The sequence below is a fragment of the Cynocephalus volans genome, chromosome 7, assembly GCF_027409185.1.
Source record: "Cynocephalus volans isolate mCynVol1 chromosome 7, mCynVol1.pri, whole genome shotgun sequence".
NCBI lineage: Eukaryota > Metazoa > Chordata > Mammalia > Dermoptera > Cynocephalidae > Cynocephalus > Cynocephalus volans.
The window spans coordinates 84,066,768-84,086,222 of record NC_084466.1 but is presented as its reverse complement, the minus strand read 5'-3'; the positions used below and the strand labels follow the sequence as shown (position 1 = coordinate 84,086,222).

The window sequence follows — 19,455 nt, the reverse complement described above, 5'->3', positions numbered from 1 at the left end:
TGCTCACAGAGCACTGAGAGCATGCCCTGCTCAGAGCTCAGCAGCTGCGCTGCGAGCTGGGACTGGCTGCCTGTCACCTCAGCTGTACCGTGCCTCCTGTGTGAATCCCCTGCACCAGCAGCAGCTGCCTCACCTGGGAACTTCTTGTTAAAAAATTCTAGGGCCCCACCCAGACCCAGTGAATCAGTAAGTCTGGGAGTGGGCCCAGAAATCTTGTGTCTTCGCAGCCCTTCAGGCTACTGAAGCTTGAGACCCACTCCTTAGGGCAAGTGCCATGCTTTGTTCTAGCACAGTCTCTGGAAACTGCTAAGAGCTCCATTTAAATAAGCAAACAAAATGCATGTAAATAGAAATAAGAAGGCCCAAGGCAAAGCACATCACAGGTGTTCTTTGTTGTTTTACTCCCAAACGTGGGTGGGAAATAGTAAATGAGCTTTAGGTGTCTGCAAGACCATCACCTCCTGGACCCAGAAATCAGAGACCATCACTCCATTTTCTGCTATTTCAAGTAGTGTCAGGCACTCCAAGTCCAGCTATTCTTTACTCCAGCCAGTAGTGGGGCCTTTCGGCGGGGGGGGGGGGGGGGGGGGGGAGGCAAGAGAAACCCTAGAGAAATAGAGGGGCAATTCCCCCATGCTGTGGGGACCCTTGAGTTCCTACAGCATCAGAAACCAGGAATTCCCAACCTCTTAACCAGGAATCACCATACTTCCAAATGAGAGTGAGGCCAAGGAACACAACACTTCTAGATTGCTACAGAGGTTGGGGTGTTATCACAAAACACAATACAGGGGAAACTCTTTAAACAGTGGGTGGTTCTCCTAAACCAAAGCAAAATAAAACAAAAACTAAAGTGAACACTGCAGTTACCTTGTCACAGCATTTTCTAGATATAAAATGCCGTAAGAAATGTTTAGCAAGAAAAACGATTTTAAGTTAATCTTCTAAAAAGTTGTTTTCCTTTGAAATTATGTTAATTAGCACTGAGGGGTGGATTAATGAGAGTCATGCTCCAAGAACAACTTATGTCTGTTAAGAAGGTCCAGCTCAAACAGACTCACTTAAAAAGCTAACAAAACACCCAGATGGCATGGCAGATTTCTTATAAATTTTCTATTTGTCACTATAAACAACCAAAACCCACACCATTCTTGAACCTTCCCAGCCTCACACTTCTAGGGGCATGGAGGCAAAACCTTCCTTTCTATTTTAATTTAAGAACAGCAACTATTGGTCATGTTCATTCAATTGACCCTGCCTTGGAACCAAAACAGGATGGTTTCCAGCCCCTATGCCACCACTCTATATTTAATGGTAATCTTTCCAACAAAAATGTTAGAAGTGAGAATCACAAAAGTTAAAAAAAAAAAAAAAAAAAAACTTTAAAAATTTGAATTTAGATTAAGAGAACAATAGAACACCAGGGAAAAGATTTCTCAAATTGGATCTAGAGACTAGAAAATGCTTTGAGATTTCAGAAATATCCATCAGGAGCAACAAAGTTCACAGCCTGAACTGACGCACTGGGCGCATTCTCGAAGAAGCAGGAACAAAGTAAGCATGCATCGGTTGTAAGGAGACCTTACAAAAACATTCAACAGCTTACATAAAATGGAGGGGACCTTACCACAAACTTTACAGTGCAATCAATACCAGCAATTAATTGCAAGTCTCCAAAACAATACTCTCTGCTACATCTTTAAAATTAGTGTTTACTTACCTCTTTCCACACAATGGTATGCCACATACCATTTCTTAACACTGAAAAAGAAAAAACAATGTATTGGTTAATACCGGTGATAATAAAAATAAAATGGGCTTTCTAAAACCGAAAAGGCTCCTTTTAAAATTCCATTTATTAATTCTAACATACCATATCCTTAGCCATAAAGGTATAACACTACCAGTTCCAAAAACAAAGCACCAAACTATGTACCTAATCTATACACATTAATGTGTAAACATTAATGTTTATGTATATCTATGTTAAATCTATTTATATTCAGCCCAGAAGGGAAAAAAAAAAAGCCGGCCATTACACAATTTAAAAATAACAACTACAACAAACAAAGCTGATGCTGTAGAAATAAAAACAATAAAGAGTAGAATGAGGAAGGCTGGGAGAGATTATAAACCAAGGACATGGATGGTTGGGCTTTTTATGGACATAAAAACTGTCTAGTTTCTGAAAATTAACTTTCCTAAAATTCTAAAATATACAAATCCTGTTCAAATCTTAATTACTAGGGCTAACATTTTGTTTGTTTGTTATTTTATTATTTCTTTAAGGTATTCCATAGATCAATTTATCTCAATACCATTAACTACTTCTTTAAAGTTCCTTAAAAGTAGGTCTTAAGTTTATAGCAGAAAAAGTGATTCAGCCTGGTCTCTTACCTATTGTTTTCTTTCTGTTAACTGCATTGTCTGCCTTATGGCGCTTCTGTTACAGAAAGACAAAAAAAGGTCTTATATTCAAAAGTTCCAAATGAATAATTGAAAGAGTAAACTATAAGATCAGGAAAAGACTGGAGGCAAGGAAGCTGTCATCAATGCTAATGCTATTATACTCAGTTTGATGGTTCTGTGAGCTATCATCATGGCTAAATTTAGATGTAATCTACCCTGGTTTAAATGATTATATTTTGGTTCTAAACAATTCACAAGCCCTTTGAAGTCTGAAACTTCTTACTACTGTTTAGTTTTAGATCAGAGTAAAAGAATTATTCAATATGACCCAACAACAAACAGCTGATTTCATTATTACTAAAGTACCTTTGTTTGGGTTTGTATTACATTTATTTACCTATTCCCAGAAAAATGTATAGATGTTTGTGAGAGCAAGTGGGGGTGGGGGACACAGGGACAGAGACAGAATGCGGGGGGGGGGGGGGCTGAAGAGAGGGGGGAGGGGGGAGAGTGAAAGAGAGAGAGAGAGAGAGAGAGAGAAGGATTACGGTTGTGGCCAATGAACTTGGAGAAACGCTGGGATGACTGTGAGAAGGGAGAAGCCTCCTATAAAAGTGCCCCGCACAGTGGGCACGGTGCTGCCACCCTAGATAGCACTATAACATTTCATGTGCTGCCCCAGCAGCACACTCTCAAGTAGGATGTGAGGAGTATACATGGTGAAAATCAAAGGGAACCAGAACAAAGTCTGAACTGCTCCTACGTCACTGTACAGGTATTTAATTCACTCTGAGTACAATTCCTCCCAAAAAACACCATCACCAATGTTGAAAGGCCTAATTTCCTGTCTAAAAAGGCAAAACCCAAAACTACAATTAAGTTATGTTCTATTTTATATGATGTTTTTATTATCTGAAAGCAAAAACTTACAAAATCTTCTACAATCTCTTTGATGCCTGCAATTGTTAAAATAATGATCAGTGGCACCAGGGTGGTGTATCTTCCCGTTGGAGATACATCTGGAATTTGCTGTAAGAAAAGAAACCACAGAGGGAAGTTAGCACATGAAAATCCTCTCCACGAAAAAGAAAGGACGGCACTCACCACTTGTTCTTTTGCAGTTCCCTTACATTTCTGTTATACAACAACAATTAGCTTATTTTAAAAACTAGCTATGTATTTCATATTTTTAAAAATTTTATCCAACACTGACTATGTGTTTGGACTGGGTTGAAGGTAGATGCTAGGGCCACTTTTCAACGCCTCTTTTAGAAACTGCAATTACCCTTAAGGCAATACCAAAAGAAGTCTTCCTTCATAGGTGGTTACTTCAAAAAGTTCATAGAAGAATAGAACTGAAAGACAGTACAAATCTTTCCACGAGCTTTTTGAAGGGCCCCATACAGAGTCACGTTTGTTCAGTCTATCGATGACTGGATGACAGAAACAAACTGTATTCAAATATTGTTAACGTTTTTTCTGCTAAGTAACCTTTTAGCAAAATCTCATTTTGCATGGAATTAAGGTTGTGAATTTTTAAAAACTTTTAAAAAAATATTACCTGTAATAAGGCAATGAAGAGGAAGAAGGCATTAGCAGCTCTTCTAATCTGCTCATACAAGAATCGAGGTAGAAATGTCAACACGCTGTACTTGGCCGTACTAGAAGTGCAAAGAAAAATACCACTATCAGCTATAGATATAAACTCTAAAAATACAAGAACAAGACAAAAAGTTTCAAAAACTTTTCAAACGGTTTTTAAAACAAAATGTTTGAAAACTAGGGACAAGAACCCTGCTGTACTGACCTTCGCCTGTATAACTTTGTTGTGTGAAAGGGCACACGCAATTAGAAAACCAATGGGATCTTTGTTTTCAAACTTTGCTGTACACGTGTTCATGCAGATTTTATAGAATGTAAGAAGAAGGAGAGGTACTCACCTTCTCGGAGCCAAGTGCGACGAACAATAGGTGTTTGGTAACAAGTCGGTGAGTCCCAGACTCTGGATGCCCACCAGAATGCGTTTTATGCTTCAACCACACCAAACAAACCCCATCCCTCCCGCACACCCTTTAGTTGGCTACCTTTGCTCATGCGTTTGCTTCCACGTGGGACATTCTCTCCCCTCCACTCTGTCTCTCATGACTAACCTGTCCTTCCCATCCTACCCTCCCATCTCTTACCTCTTCCATTAAGTTTGGTGAAATTCATGACTCTTCCTCCTCCAAGCCCAAAGTCTGTTATTTACACCTTCATCACATGGCCTCTGCTTTGCTTCATATTATATCTATTTCTCTATCCCCAGAACAGAGTATGGGAACTGCAGGAATGTTTTCTTCAACTCTGTGTGTTCCTAGCACACAGCAGACAGTCAATGGACAATGAATAATTCAAAGGTGTAAACGAGGAACCTAAGGGGTAAAGGAGCTTCCTTTGTCTGCTCACAGGTTACGCTCTACCATAGGAACACTACAGGACTCCTAGCTCACCCTCTGAAGGCACAACTCTGAGCCTATCTTAATTGAAATATATTCTGGCAAGATTATCTAGCAGGTTTCAAATGCACAACAAATTAGAAGCACCAAACTTGAAGGGTGAAGGGCTCAGGAGACAGAAAGTGCTAGAGGCAAGTGCACTGCTGTTAAGACCAGACACCAATCCGGGAATGACAAAATAAAACCAAACCTGACAACTAAAAAAATACAGCAGCCTAAAGTCATTTGATGGACCAGAAATAGCCCCTTGTGCCATTTACCACACACCTCAGAGACGCTCAGACCCATGAACGTAGCCTGGTTTTTCACAATACACGGTGATCACAGTTGTCCCTAAAGACAAAATCGTTTTTAGCCTCTTATGCCTAAGGTGCTAAAGACGTATCATAAATTATGCAAAAACCACTTTTAAAAGAGTCCAAACTTTAAGAATCTGACACTTGAATTAGCTGGAAAATCTGCTTACATCAAGCCCCTCCTCATTCATGTGGCCTGATGGGGTAACAGGACGTCACTGTAAAGTTCTGCCAGACAGAATAAACTAGCTGACATTAATCTCATTAAAGAGCAAAAAAAATATATCAAACTCATACTTGATAGCTTGTGGTACAAAGTTTTCTTGACTATGCTTCGAGGACAAAGCTGAATGCAACACCAAGCGTTCCTTTACGACAGGACCAGCCACTGAAATGAAGCAGCCAGCACTTACCTGTAGAGGAAACACAAATGTTCAACACTCCAAGGTAAGACTGTAGAAAGTACTGTGCAAGACAGCTTGGCCCTAACATCTGTCCCTAAGACTCCATCTGTGTAAAACAGACACGCACAGCTGACACAAGGCCCCTCCTATGTGTGAACATTTGCCACTTGAGCAAACGTTCAAGTGGGTGTGTGAGGAACCTGGATGTGTTTGAGTGTTACAAAGTGGAGAGCAGGGGAGGAAAGGGCCCTGCTCACACCAGAAAACCAGATGGGGGTAGAGGTGTGGGGGGAGTGCATGCTAACTTTCACTCCTGTAGAACTGAAAAAATGAGTTCAAGTGTTTTCATCCTGAGGCGGAATCAGCATGATCAATAACTCGGAGAAACTAACTTCATCCCAGAGAGAGTTACTGTGCAGCTTTAAAACAGTTACCATCTTATGCAACCTTTCTCTGTCCTGTTACAGAATTAGAGACCTAAAGCCACGAACAGCTAAAAAGGCAGCACCTATAAAAATCATTCTATAGGACAGTGCTTCTAAAGGACAGTGCTTCTCAAAGTACATAAAAGTCCCCTGGAGAGCCTGTTAAAATGCAGATACTGATTCAGTGGGCATGGGGTGGGCCTGAAATTATGCATTCTAACAAGCTCCCAGCGGGGGGCCAGTGCTGCTGGTCTAAGGACCGCACTCAGAATAGCAAGAGTTTAGAGAAGTTTTGAGGGGGTAAATTTATTCAAATTTCCTACTTGAATTCAATCCAGCAATTGAATCTTACACTATACGATCCTATGCTGTGAGGTGTAACAGGATGGGAGATGGTTTACCACTCACTGTACCAGGGGAAGAAAACTTATAGCGCTAAGTAGGTGACCAGAGGAGCTTCCCAGCAGAATAGTTTGTTCACCCGGGTGAATAAGTCACCCCCAACAGATGCACATGTCAGCATCCCTGCCCACGTGGCTGTTCACAGCAAGGATGGGCACTGGCTGCAGGTGAGTCCCAGGCAGTTGGCAAGCCTTACAGCCTGGGAACTGGGGAGAAATGACCCTGAGCAAACAAGAATGTTTCCTGTGGTCCACTCAGTCTCTCCCTAAATACCTGTTAGACCAGTGTTTCCTGAAACTGGATGACATGAAGAATGACAGGGGCTTGTCAAAAATCCATCTATCTGTCCATCCTGCAACAGATATTTACTGAGCCCCAACTATGCACTAAGCACTGTGCTGGGCTCTGGGGACACGACAGGGAGTGAAGGGGTCAACAGTGCATACCCTCAAGAAGACTGCATTCTAGAGGAGAAATGAGATTTAAAAAAAAAAAATACAACACATAACAGGATATGTGGTGATGAGTGCTGTGGAGGAAAACAGATCAGGGAAGGAGGCTGCAGAAGGGTATCCTGGCTGGGGCAAGCGAAAAGAGTAACATTTTCAATAGAGCAACTAGGGAAGGTTTCACTGAGAAGGCAACGTGTGAGCTGAGCGCTAGAGGAGGGGAGCAGAGGTGCAAGCTGCGTGGACACAAGGACAGAGCTCTGCAGGAGGGAACAGCAGGTGCAGCCCGCTGCCAGGGGAGCTCCTGCTGCCTCCTCAACAGTGTGGAGGCCAATCTGGGTGAATAAATGTGGAGCCATATGAAGAGAACTGAAATCAAAGTGACAACAAGAGCCAACTCGCTTGGCCCTGTAGCTAGCTCATGTCCACACAGTGGCCTCTTCTCTTCGGGAACAGAGGTATCTAGAGGGTTCTACAGAGAGGACGATATCTGACAGTTAGCAATCTGCAAACCCCTGCTTTTGGTAATTCTCATGATCTGGCAAACATGGGAAACAACCCATTAGAAAATGGAGCCTGGCAAAAACATGGGTCTGGGGCTGCCCAATCGTCACAAATCCAAAGCACTATGGGAGTCTCATCTCCAGAACGCAGCAAAAAGCAAGAGCCCACAGACAATGTAGGACTCTGATTTTCCAGCTATGAGAAATATCAAAGTTGACAACTGTTCTCCAGAGGCAAGTCTACAATTCAGTAGCAGCTCAAAGTGTAAATTCCCCTGAAAGCAGGCCTCAGAGACCGAGAAACCAAACTAGCTTCATGCTCATCTTCAGAATGTGAACAGTAAATCCACATTAACGTGTGAAGACAGTCAAAAACCACCACCTTACTCTCCTGCATTCCATGGCCAAATATATTTCTTACACCTGCCCCACATACAGTAAGTGTTCAGTATCTACTGAAAGAGTGAAGGGGCACTTTTAAACCTTTCCACAAAAAGCCCCATAACCATGTTCTGGAAGCCTTCCACTCTCCTCGGCTCCCTGTAAGATGCCAGACACCATTCTTCTCTCAAATATTCACTCAGCAAAAAGTTCCAGGTCACTGGAAGTTCAAGACGAGATAACACTAAATGTCCTAAGACGGTTGTTCATGTCTTTATAAACAGTTTAATTCATTTATCCCTTAAAAGTTTATCAGACCAACTCATGGGAAAAAGCAAGAGCACATGAGACTGTGAACGCAGCGGCCCGCCTGCTGGCCCTCTCCCATTCCCACTGATGACGGCCATTGCCTGCAAGCCGGGGAGTCACCCAGGACACATTCTGATGGACAGCAAAGCCCATGGCCCTCCCCATCTGGCACTGACTCCTGTGCTTTGCCAACTACCATTATTTGAATGTCTGTCCCCTCCGAAACTCATGTGAAACTTAATCCCCAAATTAACAGAATTAAGAGGGTGGAGAATCAGACTACGCTTTTTGAGAGGTCATTAAGGACTCTCCCCTCACAAATGGATTGATCCATTCATGGACTCATGGATTCATGGGATACCGTGGGAGTGGGACTGGTGGCTTCATAAGAAGAGGAAGATAGAGCTGAGCTAGCACGCTCAGCACCTTGTCCTGTGCCACCTTCGGACTCCGCAGAGTCCCCACCAGCAAGAAGGCCCTCACCAGAAGCACCCCCTCAGCTCTGAACTTCCCAGCTTCCAGAACTGTAAGAAATAAGTATCGTTTCTTTACAAATTACCCAGTTTTCGGTATTCTGTTATAAGCAACAGAAAACTGAGACATGAACCATCCTTCCCAAATTATATCCCAGAAATGTCCTTGAACACAAGGATTTACGCTGATAAACTGCCCATCAGTGCAAAGGTATGACCTACCTTACCAGAAATTCTCACTTAATTTTACTGAACTACTGAAATCTAACCAGTTACAAATAAAAGATCAATAAGTTCATTTTAAAACACTGACACTTCTATTTTTAACATTTTCCTGTTTCTTAGTCTGCCTCATGAAAAAAAGCTCCAGACACCGTCTTATCACGTAGGCTGCACCCAAAATGCCACAACTGGACCAGGACCAGCACTGTCAGTGCTACAACTCTGCAATGCCCTTTGTCATTGCTCACGCAGCCCTTTTCAGCCTATTCATTACAAAACATATGCAATGAGAAAAATGGTGGTGACTGCTAATCAATCACCTTATAATGCACCTTTGAATGTAAGCTCATAAATTTAGAGACTACCTGTATTTCCTGCTAAATAGTATGACTGTCCTGTACCTATCAGATTTCCAAATCTGTTCTATTACTTGATGCATTATTCAGTAAACAGCTCTGGACAGGAAACACTTTATCTCAACACTTCTGTGGAAACATGGGCTGAGAAGATAACAGAGAGAAGAAAACATTTTGACAACTGAGCAGGCTGCCAGGAAAATCTTCCAGGGTGGATAACTCTTAGATAACCAGTAGCAAATCTAAGACACTTGATATTTATGGCAAACACCTTTCATTGTGACTCTATTGAAAAGTAGGTTTTACTCAAATGCTTTACAAGAAAAAGTGTGAACTTTATGATATAAAATCAAATGAAAATGAGTTGTGAGACTTAATTTTATACTGCAAGGCTCACAGGATCATCATAAATGAGATTCCCTATTTTCAATATAAAGAAACAAATATTTGTTATGAAACAGCCAGCCTCAAGGCCCACAAGTACAGGAGTCAGCACCATTCAGGCCTGATTCTGTCATGGCCCCTACAAGAAAAGCAAGCAGGTCAAAATATCAAACTCTCACACCATGACAGTTACACCACCTTTGTCCCTTCACTCAGCATTCAATATATTCTTTCCAAACAGAGGGAGATAAACCCTAGAAAAAGGAAAGGTTTAAGGCTGTCCTAGGAGTTGACATGCTACAAATCCAGTACGGTTGACAAGACTCTGACGTTGGGTTATCGGAACAGAAGCACCTAAACCCATCCTGCTCATGCACCGTACACCTCTGCTCTCAGGCGAGGCGGCGGCAGCATCACTGGTGATAAGCGAGGATGTACCAAGTCAGAGCAGGCACGTGCCAAGCAGACGGGGTTCAGGATCTATGACACAGAACAAGATGTGCATGAAAAGCTAGACTGGGGCATGCAAGCTGGGAGGACAGCAGGAAGTAGGATGACCAGTCACATCTGTGCTGTAAAGAGTCAAAGGAGTTCACACAGATCAAAAATCCAAGGCAAGCTGTATTATTTTTCTGAATTTCTCACATAATTCTCAAACTTTATTCAGATGTTTAATTCTAATTGAAATTTTTCTGTTTATCATGCATATACAGGAAAGTGCACAAAAAAAGTATTTTTTTCTCATATTTTCATGAACTGTACACATCCAAGTGATCTAATTGAAATTTAACATAGACAGGAGGAAAATAAGTCTCATGTGTGGGATTCTAAAAGCAGTAAAGACCCAATCCAAAAGCTTACCCTGCTTTGAATGCATAGTTGTAAAATGGATACACATTTATCACCTCTGCCTACTGAGACATACTAAAATAGTAGAAAGGAAGGTAAAAATATACAGCCACGTTTAAAAAAATTGAAATGGAATCATCAGTAAAGGAGGTTTTGTTTTTTTTTTTCCCTAGAATAGACTCCTTCCTGCTTTTAGCAAGAAAGTTGAACATGCCTCCAAGACACCTTCTGAGTCCAGGCTGCAGCCTGAGAGGCAGGAGGAACGGGCTCTGCCTTCATGACTGTTGTCTGAGAAGACAGGTCAATCCATTTTTAAGAGAGTAATTCAGTTCTCATAAGAGCAGCACTGAATGAGTCAGAGAAACAGAACCAATAGGGGACACACACACATGTACATGCATACATACACAGTATATATATACATATATGTAAAAGAGACTTATAAGGAATTGGCTCCCATAATCATGGAGTCTGGCAAATTGCAACATCTGAGGGTAAGTGGACAAGTTGGCCGACAGTGCAGCTCCTGCCCCAAGGCCAGCCTGCTCAAAACTCAGGAAGAACTGATGTGCCACTTTGAGTCCAAAGGCAGGAAAAAAGCTGATGTCCCTGATGGCCATCAGGCAGGGAGAATTCTCTCTTAACTGCGGCACAATCACTCTTTTTTTTTTCTATTCGGGCCTTCTATTGATTGGATGAAGCCCACCCGCATTGGGGAGGGCAACCTGCTTTACTCAATCTGAAGATTCCAATGTTAACCTCAACCAGAAACACCCTTAAGACACTCAGAATAACGTTTGACCAGATGCCTGGGCACCCTGTGGCCCAGTCAAGTGACATGTAAAATTAACCATCACAGCCGCGTATCGGGCAGGGCAGAGATGGCATGACCCAGAGTGTCAGGGCAGAGGAGCCAGCGGACAGGAAGAGGCAGCCGCAGCTGCCAAGCTGAGAAACCTCAGGAGCGGGAGACCCCACGATGGAAAAGCAAGAACAGAAAGCAAAAGGAAGCACTTAAATCTACACCTAGAGGAGCTGACCCAGGAGATCAAGGTTAAGGTAAACTATAAAGGGCTAAAAGCAAAATTCTTTGCAAACAAAGCACTGTTCCCCTCTCATAAGCCCCCTTGCCCTGGCTGCACAGACGCCACACACAGCCACACTGCTACAGCCACGGGGGATTCCAGGCACAACTACAAGAACCCACAGAAGACAGGAAAAAACTCCACATCCTCACATTTTCAAGTCCTTTAACAGAAATGCAGCTTGAGGGCCGGCCCCGTGGCTCACTCGGGAGAGTGCGGTGCTGTTAGCGTCGAGGCCCCCAGATCCTATATAGGGATGGCCGGTGCGCTCACTGGCTGAGCGTGGTGCGGAAGACACCGAGCCAAGGGTTGCAATCCCCTTACCAGTATAAAAAAAAAAAAAAGAAAGAAATGCAGCTTGCTATCTGACCTGCACCCACAGAGCACCCCATCCACCTCCTGTGCTTTCCCTCTGAATAGTTACAGATATGTATAGAATGTCCCCACAATGAAACAGAGATTCAAAAATGAAATCAATAAAAAACAGAGAACTGAGGAAACAGTGCAGCAAACTCTAAAAGAATACTTGAAAAATGCTAATATCCTCCAAGTTATAAGATAACATAAAGCAAGAATAAAATGCTATTTTTAAAAAGAAACAGAATTAAAGAGTTATTGGGAATTGGAAGTATGCAAGCCTAACTAAAATAATGTAGTAAAAAGAAGTGAATAATAAAGGAGCAAATCTCCCAAAAAGTAAAACAACAATGACAAAAAAACAAGATTAAAAAATAAAAGACTTAACAGTGCCAATATGAGAGCCAGTATCCAGCCATTAAAAGTTCCACAAAAACCAGAGGAAGAGAATATTAAAAAGTTATACAAGAAAATTTCCTAGAACTCTAAGAAATAATGTTTCTGATTGAAAGGGTTCACTAAGCACCCAAGACAATAAGAGACCTATACCCCAAAATTAAAATTATAGAATACCAAATATTTTTTAAAAATAAAAAATTATGAAAAAGAAGTTATTTATAAAGGGAAAAAAATGCACACGACATTGAACTTCTTAACAGCAACACAGAAAGCTAGGGCAACCCTTTAGGTTTCTATAGCCAGCCAAGATATCAGACACTCAGGTTTGCTTTTCACATAAGCTTTCTTTAGAAGCTCCTTACTGCAAGTCTGCTTCAGCAATATTAGACAGTAATCAAGACAAAAACACACACACGCACACACAGAGTATCTGAAAACCAGGGAATTCAACTCAAGAAAGCAGCAACAGTTCTGGGATGAGTGCTTTACAACACTTCTACAGAGCAACTTTGGGAAGATCTGGGGGGACGGGGAAGAAGTGAGAAATTATTCTGGGAGGTTACTTTTAAAATATAGAGAGAGGTTGCATAATATAAATACATACTGATCTGATTTAAAAACCAAGTATTAATATGCAAAAAATGTTTAAGTTGGAAAATGAGGCAAGAAAAGCAAGTTACATTAAAAAAGAGGCAAACATGATACACTATTTCACTACTTGGCTCTGAAGTAAATGTTACATCTTCATCGTCTGTAAGAGAATTCATAGAGATCATTTTTAAACTTAACTTAAAAACAGAGTTAAAAAACACATTCCTAAACTTAGTTTTGAAATATGGTAGAAACCACCAGAAGAATTAAAAACTGAAGGCATTCAAACTGACACCTTTGGTGGAATAGGTCCAGGCTGGGGAGACAGGGCTGGTCACTATTGATTTTCAAGATAAGCCCTCCCAAATTATTTGAACATTTACTACCTACGTGTATTATTTTCATAATGATTTTAATATTTTAAATAAAAATTAACAGTATCCAGATACAACTCTGAAGGGACCGTCTGTTCTTTTAGCTAATTTTAGGAATGGTCAAACATAAGGAGCTGTTTATTAGAACATGAAGTTAGGCTGAAGCCGCAATTTGTTCTTAGACTACTTCCCACCACAAAAGGATCCAGTCACCACTCACATGTCATACCACGCACTCCCCACAGTCACTTCCTTTCAGTAGCCACAACTGTGCCCTAGATCATGGCCGAAAGGGGAGAAATTCTCATGTGTCCCATGGGAGTCTAACAAGAGACACACACATCAGTACAGCACATAGTGCATGAAATTTTCATGTGCTCTTTGAGACACTACTTTTGAGACAAGCCATCTGGCTTCCAGCACAGGAATTTTTACCCTGTAACTCACCCCACAGGGGTGACAAGTTCTTCCCCTTTAAATGGAAATCACTTTATTTTGAAGAGTATTAGTTCTTAAGGTCTCCTGCTTCCCTTCATCCCCCTCCAAATTCGTAGAACGTGTTTTTTCTTTTCTTCAAACCGCCTCCTGCTCTTCTGAGCCAACAGCCCATGAGGTCACCTTCTCTATCAAGTTTTCCCCATTCATGTCTACCCAACGTGTACAATCTGCACGTGTGTGAGAGACAGACACAGGGTCAGGGAGAGAAGGCGGTTCCTCCTGTCACATGGCGAGCTCCGGGCGGCCCACAACAGATATTTATTCTCATCCACCTCCAGGGCCGTGCAGGCTGAGCACTCACCGCACACCTCTGTGCTGGCCGGCACTGCAGTGTTTTCTGCAAAGTAAAAAACCACGGGAGCAGCAGGTCTCAGCCAGATAAGTTCAGGTTCTTCAGAAACTACAGCAGGCAAACCCAGAGAAGCCAAGTTTGACGCCTTACTGTATCTCGTTCTTGCATATTCACTCGTGGACATTTAATATAAAAACACAAAGTAGGTTCATTTAAAGAATTAAGGACTTTTCATTTAATTTACTCTTTTACATACGCGGACATACATCCAGATTTGGTGGAGCCTTGAGATAATTTGTGTATAATATCCATACAGTTTGGGAATCTTACTTAAAGAAAAACTCAGAATTACAAAAACAAAATTGGGCACAAAAATGAATGTTTATTTAGAATGAAAAAAAATTCACAACATAATACAAAAAGCTGAAAAATAATATATCATAATATCTAAAAATCATAGTATTAATTGCCCGGTATTCTCTAATATTTTTTCCCTTACATTTTTTATTTGCTTAGATAGCTTCTTACATGACAAATTTGTAATCATTTTTAAAGAAAAAGGAGAAAATTCATTCTTTCCTCTAGCTATGGTTGTTCAATTTTTCATTGATCTTTTGGTAAAGTTTCTTTCAGCTCCACAATTGATCAAACAAATGTCCTGTAAACTTTAATGACTGTTGTGAAATTCAGAGAAATTTCTACCACACTTCCTTCATCAATGGAACTTAAAATCTGGAAGGGTTTTCTGCAGACTAGCTCTGGCACCATATGCTTCAAACATTATTTCTCCAATATGACTCACACACTTCAGATGTAGTGTGCTGCCCTGATACTTGATACTACTAACAAGGCTACACCATCATAACACAACCCCAGGCAAGGTGGTGGGCAGGAGGAGCATTTCTGGCACTTTCTCCTATGCTGGGACAGTTAACAATGTACCTATTCACAAAAATGACCACTCACCACATAAATACAACTCTAAACCCAAACTAAATTTCATTTCCAACTTGACTTTCTCTTACCCAGATCCCCAAAATGTGTCAATTCAAAGCCCCCCAGGAGAGGAGGGGTGAAAGGAGAAATCTAAGCAAAAACAGACAGTGTTCTTACGCAATTAAGGTTCAAATCTATTGAGTTATACAGAAATAATTGGCAATGTAGACATATTGTAGGGTCCCCCCCAGTGCCTTGGAGTGTGCAGATGTCCTGAAGCTTAAGCTCCATTAGCTTCAAGTAAATCTGCTTCTGTGGATATACACACAATGTAATACAAATAGGTAAGTAACTTGCACATGGTTATTTTAATAAGAACCTATATACCCTCTCATAATTTTCTCCAAGCTTATTCAATCTTCCATAGACATGCACACATTTTCATACATAATCAGAGGGTTGCCAATGTTCCACAAATATGGGACATTAAGCCATTTTCTGAATTTTGCTTTTCTCAAACGCAACAATACTGTGAAATTTTTGCAAGTCAATGGTAATAGCTCCAATTCAATCTTTTTAATGGCTACATAATATCCTATAATTTACTCAGAGATTCTCCTATGAGAAGCATTTACTTTATTTCCAGACTTTTGGTACTGTAAGACATGTCACAATGAATATCCATGTTCATATATAAGTTTATTTCCATGAGATAAACTACCTGAAGTAAGGTTAATGAGTCTAAAAGTCATGTTTTTTTTTTTTTTTTTTTAAATTATTACCTAAAGTCCACGCTTCATTCAGATTTCCTAATTTTCCACATAAGGTCTTTTTTCTGTTCCAAGAGGATCATAAATTTTTAATTTTAATAGATAGCAGATAACGTCCCAAAAGGGTTATAAAATTTCATATTTCTACCAGCAACGTGTGGGAATATCCTTTACATCCATACCCCTACCAGCAACAGGTATTAACAGTTTGTTTGTTTGTTTATAGTACTCAGTCTTACATTAAGGAATACATCATTGTTACATTAATTTGTGTTTCCTTGACTATTAATAACGTTGAACATATTTTCATACATTGATGAACCATGTGGGTTTACTCCATTATCACCTTCTCCTGTACTTGACCAATTTTCCCACTGGTTTGTTGGTCTTTTCAGTGTCCATCTGTAAGAACTCTTGGTATTATCTATTGATTCTATTTTTACTTTAAGCAGTTTCCTAGGCCACTCATTTGGATATTGAGTTTTTTAATGGTACCTTTGATATACAAAGAGGTACTGGATGATGTAAATACTCCAAAAAACTTACAGGATGATGTAAATACTCCAAAAAACTTACAGCACTTTGGTGTAACACAGTATCAAGAAATTCTTCCCCGCCCCTCAATTATACATGTAATCTCCAAGATTTTCTTCATAGATTTCTTTGATGTCAGTCATAATCTCTGCCATCAGAACTTATTTTTACAGATGATAAAGGATGGAGTCCATTTTTGTCTTCAGCTTGACAGACAGCCATACTATTTAATTAATGGAACCAACACGATTATTCATTCCACTTAACTGAGATATCACTTTTAAATATATTAGAGTCTATTTGGTTCTAGGGATCCCTTTGTCAATTCCTATCCAATACTATATTGATTTTCAGTAGCTTTAGAAGAGATCTTCAAAAAGTTCATGGAAGGATTTGTACTATCTTTTAATTCAATTTTCCACAAACTTTTTGAAGTACCCTCATATAAACATTCTGACTCTTGGCAAGGTAACACTACCTCTACATTATTCTTTTCCAAAATTTTCTTGGAAATATATATTTTTTAAAAATACTAAAATTGGTATTTATAAGTGTTATACATATTTTTATATATGAGGATACTTCAAAAAGTTAGTGGTAAATAGAATTATGATAATACAAATATCTCCATGAACTTTTAAGGAACAAAAGATACGTAAAACAACCATAAAAAAATCAACAAAATGTCAGGAGTAAAGTAATACCTTTCAGTAACAACCTTGAATGTAAATGGATTAGATTCCCATTTTAAAAGATATAGAGTGGCTGAATGGATTAAAAAACAAGACTCAACAATATGCTGCCCACAAGAAACTCAGTACACCTATAAAGATACACACAGAACAACAGTCAAAGGATGCAAAAAGATATTTCATGCAAATGGAAACCAAAAATGAGCAAGAGTAGCTATACTTATAGCAGATAAAATACATTTTAAAACAAAAACTGCAAAAAGAGACAAAGAAGGATATTATTTAATGATAAAGGGATTAATTCAGCAAAAGCACATAACAATTGTAAAGATACATGCACCCAACATTGGAACGCCCAGATATATGAAGCAAATATTATTGTATCTAATGGGAGAGTTAGACCCCAATAGATAATAGTTAGGGACTTCAACACCTGTCTCTCAGCATTAGAAAGAACATTAGACAAAAAAATCCACAAAGAAACATTGGATTTAAACTGCATCACGGACAAATGGACCTGACAGACATTTACAGAACATTTTATCCAACAACTGCAGAATATACACACTTCTCATCAGCACATGGATCATTCCCCAGGATACACCACATGTTAGACCACAAATCAAGCCACAACAAATTCTTAATAATTGAAATCATATCAAGTATCTTTTCAGATCACAATGGAATAAAACTAGAAATCAAACACAAGAGAAGCTTTGGAAACTGTACAAAAACATGGAAATTAAACATAATGCTCCTAAATGACCAATGGGTCAAAAAAGAAATTAAGCAGAAAATCAAAAAATTCCTTAAAACAAATGAAAATAGAAGCATAACATACCAAAACCTAACAGCAAAGTTTATTGCAATAAGTGCTAACATCAAAAAAGTAGAAAGATTTCAAATATACAACCTAACACTGCACCTAAAGGAACTAGAAAAGCATAAACAATCCAATCTCAAAATTAGTAGACAAAAGAAATAATAAACATCAGACCAGAACTAAATGGAATAGAGATTTAAAAAAAAAAAAAAGATCAACAAAATGAGAATTGGGTTTTTAAAAAGATAAACAAAACTGATGTACCATTATCTAGACTAAGAAAAAAAGAGCAAAGACCCAAATAACAGAAATCAGAAAAGAAAAAGTAGATATTAAAACTGCCACAGAAATACAAAGAATCATTAGAGACTATTATAAACAACTATATGTCAACAAATTGGAAAATCTGGAGGAAATGGATAATTTCTAGACACACACAACCTACCAAGAAGAAATAGAAAACCCGAACAGACCAATAATGAGTAACAAGATTGATTCAGTAATCAGCAGTCTCCCAACGAAGAAAAGCCCAAGACCAGGTGGCTTCCCTGTTGAATTCTACCAAACTCTTAAACAGGAATTAGTATCAATTCTTTTCAAACTATTCCAAAAAATATAGAAGCAGAGGGTATTCTCCGAAACTCATTCTATGAGGCCAGCATCACCTTAATACCAAAATCAGACAAGGACACAACAAAGAAAACTACAAGCCAATATCCCTAAGGAACACAGATAGAAAAATTCTCAACAAAATACCCACAAAACAAATTCAACAAAACATCAAAAAGATCATACGCTGTGATCAAGTGGGATTCATCCCAGGGATGCGAGGATGGCTCAACATATACAAATTAATAAATGCAATACACCATATCAACAAAATGAAGAACAAACACCATATGATCATCTCAACAGAGGCAGAAAAAGCATCTGACAAGATCCAACACGTCTTCATGATAACTCTCAACAAAATAGGCATAGAAGGAATATACCTCAACACAATAAAGGCCATATATGACAAAGTGACAGCTAATGATAAAAATATTAAATATATTTATTTTATATTTATATTATTGTACATAAATCTGTATTTTTATATATATTTAAATATACTTGTATGTATATTTTTTAAGCTCAAGTTCTCAATAAAAAACTAACACCGCAAATTTTTAAAAAACACTAAAGGAAGTGATTAGTTCCTATATTTATTTTAAAATGGTTATTTCAGATTTGGACATCATCACTTAGTGAAATAATATAGACAAAATGTCTCCATCCTAAGCTCTTCTAAAAAAATTTTTAAAGTCATACACTTCATGCTTTACACTAAAGCACAAATTCTTAGATGAAGATTTGTTTTCTTGAACTAAGTCATCATTTTAGGAATATATACCTGAAATTTTTCTAGAAGTTTTGCACTGTGATTAATAATTCCAATTAGTAGTAACGCTTTGAAAAATAGCACATATTTTAGGAAATGGATATTACTATGAGCCATTTTGAGATAGTGGCAAAACTGCTGTGGTAATAACCAAAACGAAAAGTCATTAAATCCAAGACTCATCCCCATATTTGCATAATAATTTGGTCAATTTCTTAATATTCTAGCATTTCAAATGAAATGCAGACAATATGCTATTAATAAGAAAATCCTCGTTTATAGAAAGCCAGTAAGTATAACTGCTGCCAAAAAATTTTGAAAGGAAAACAGCTCAAGATGCATATGATTTCTCAGAAGAATGAGCAG

At 39.2% G+C, this 19,455-nt stretch overlaps 1 protein-coding gene across 1 annotated transcript in view; it reads right to left on the bottom strand.

Moving 5' to 3' along the window:
- Positions 1-19,455, bottom strand: part of ATP8A2 (ATPase phospholipid transporting 8A2) — a 584,662-nt gene that overhangs the window by 447,216 nt on the left and 117,991 nt on the right. The window contains exons 5-9 of the mRNA XM_063101556.1: positions 4,350-4,439; positions 3,971-4,070; positions 3,340-3,438; positions 2,398-2,443; positions 1,721-1,761 (exon numbers count right to left, since the gene is read on the bottom strand). Of these exons, the coding sequence (XP_062957626.1) occupies positions 1,721-1,761; positions 2,398-2,443; positions 3,340-3,438; positions 3,971-4,070; positions 4,350-4,439 (376 nt within the window). The remainder of the gene's footprint in view (positions 1-1,720; positions 1,762-2,397; positions 2,444-3,339; positions 3,439-3,970; positions 4,071-4,349; positions 4,440-19,455) is intronic.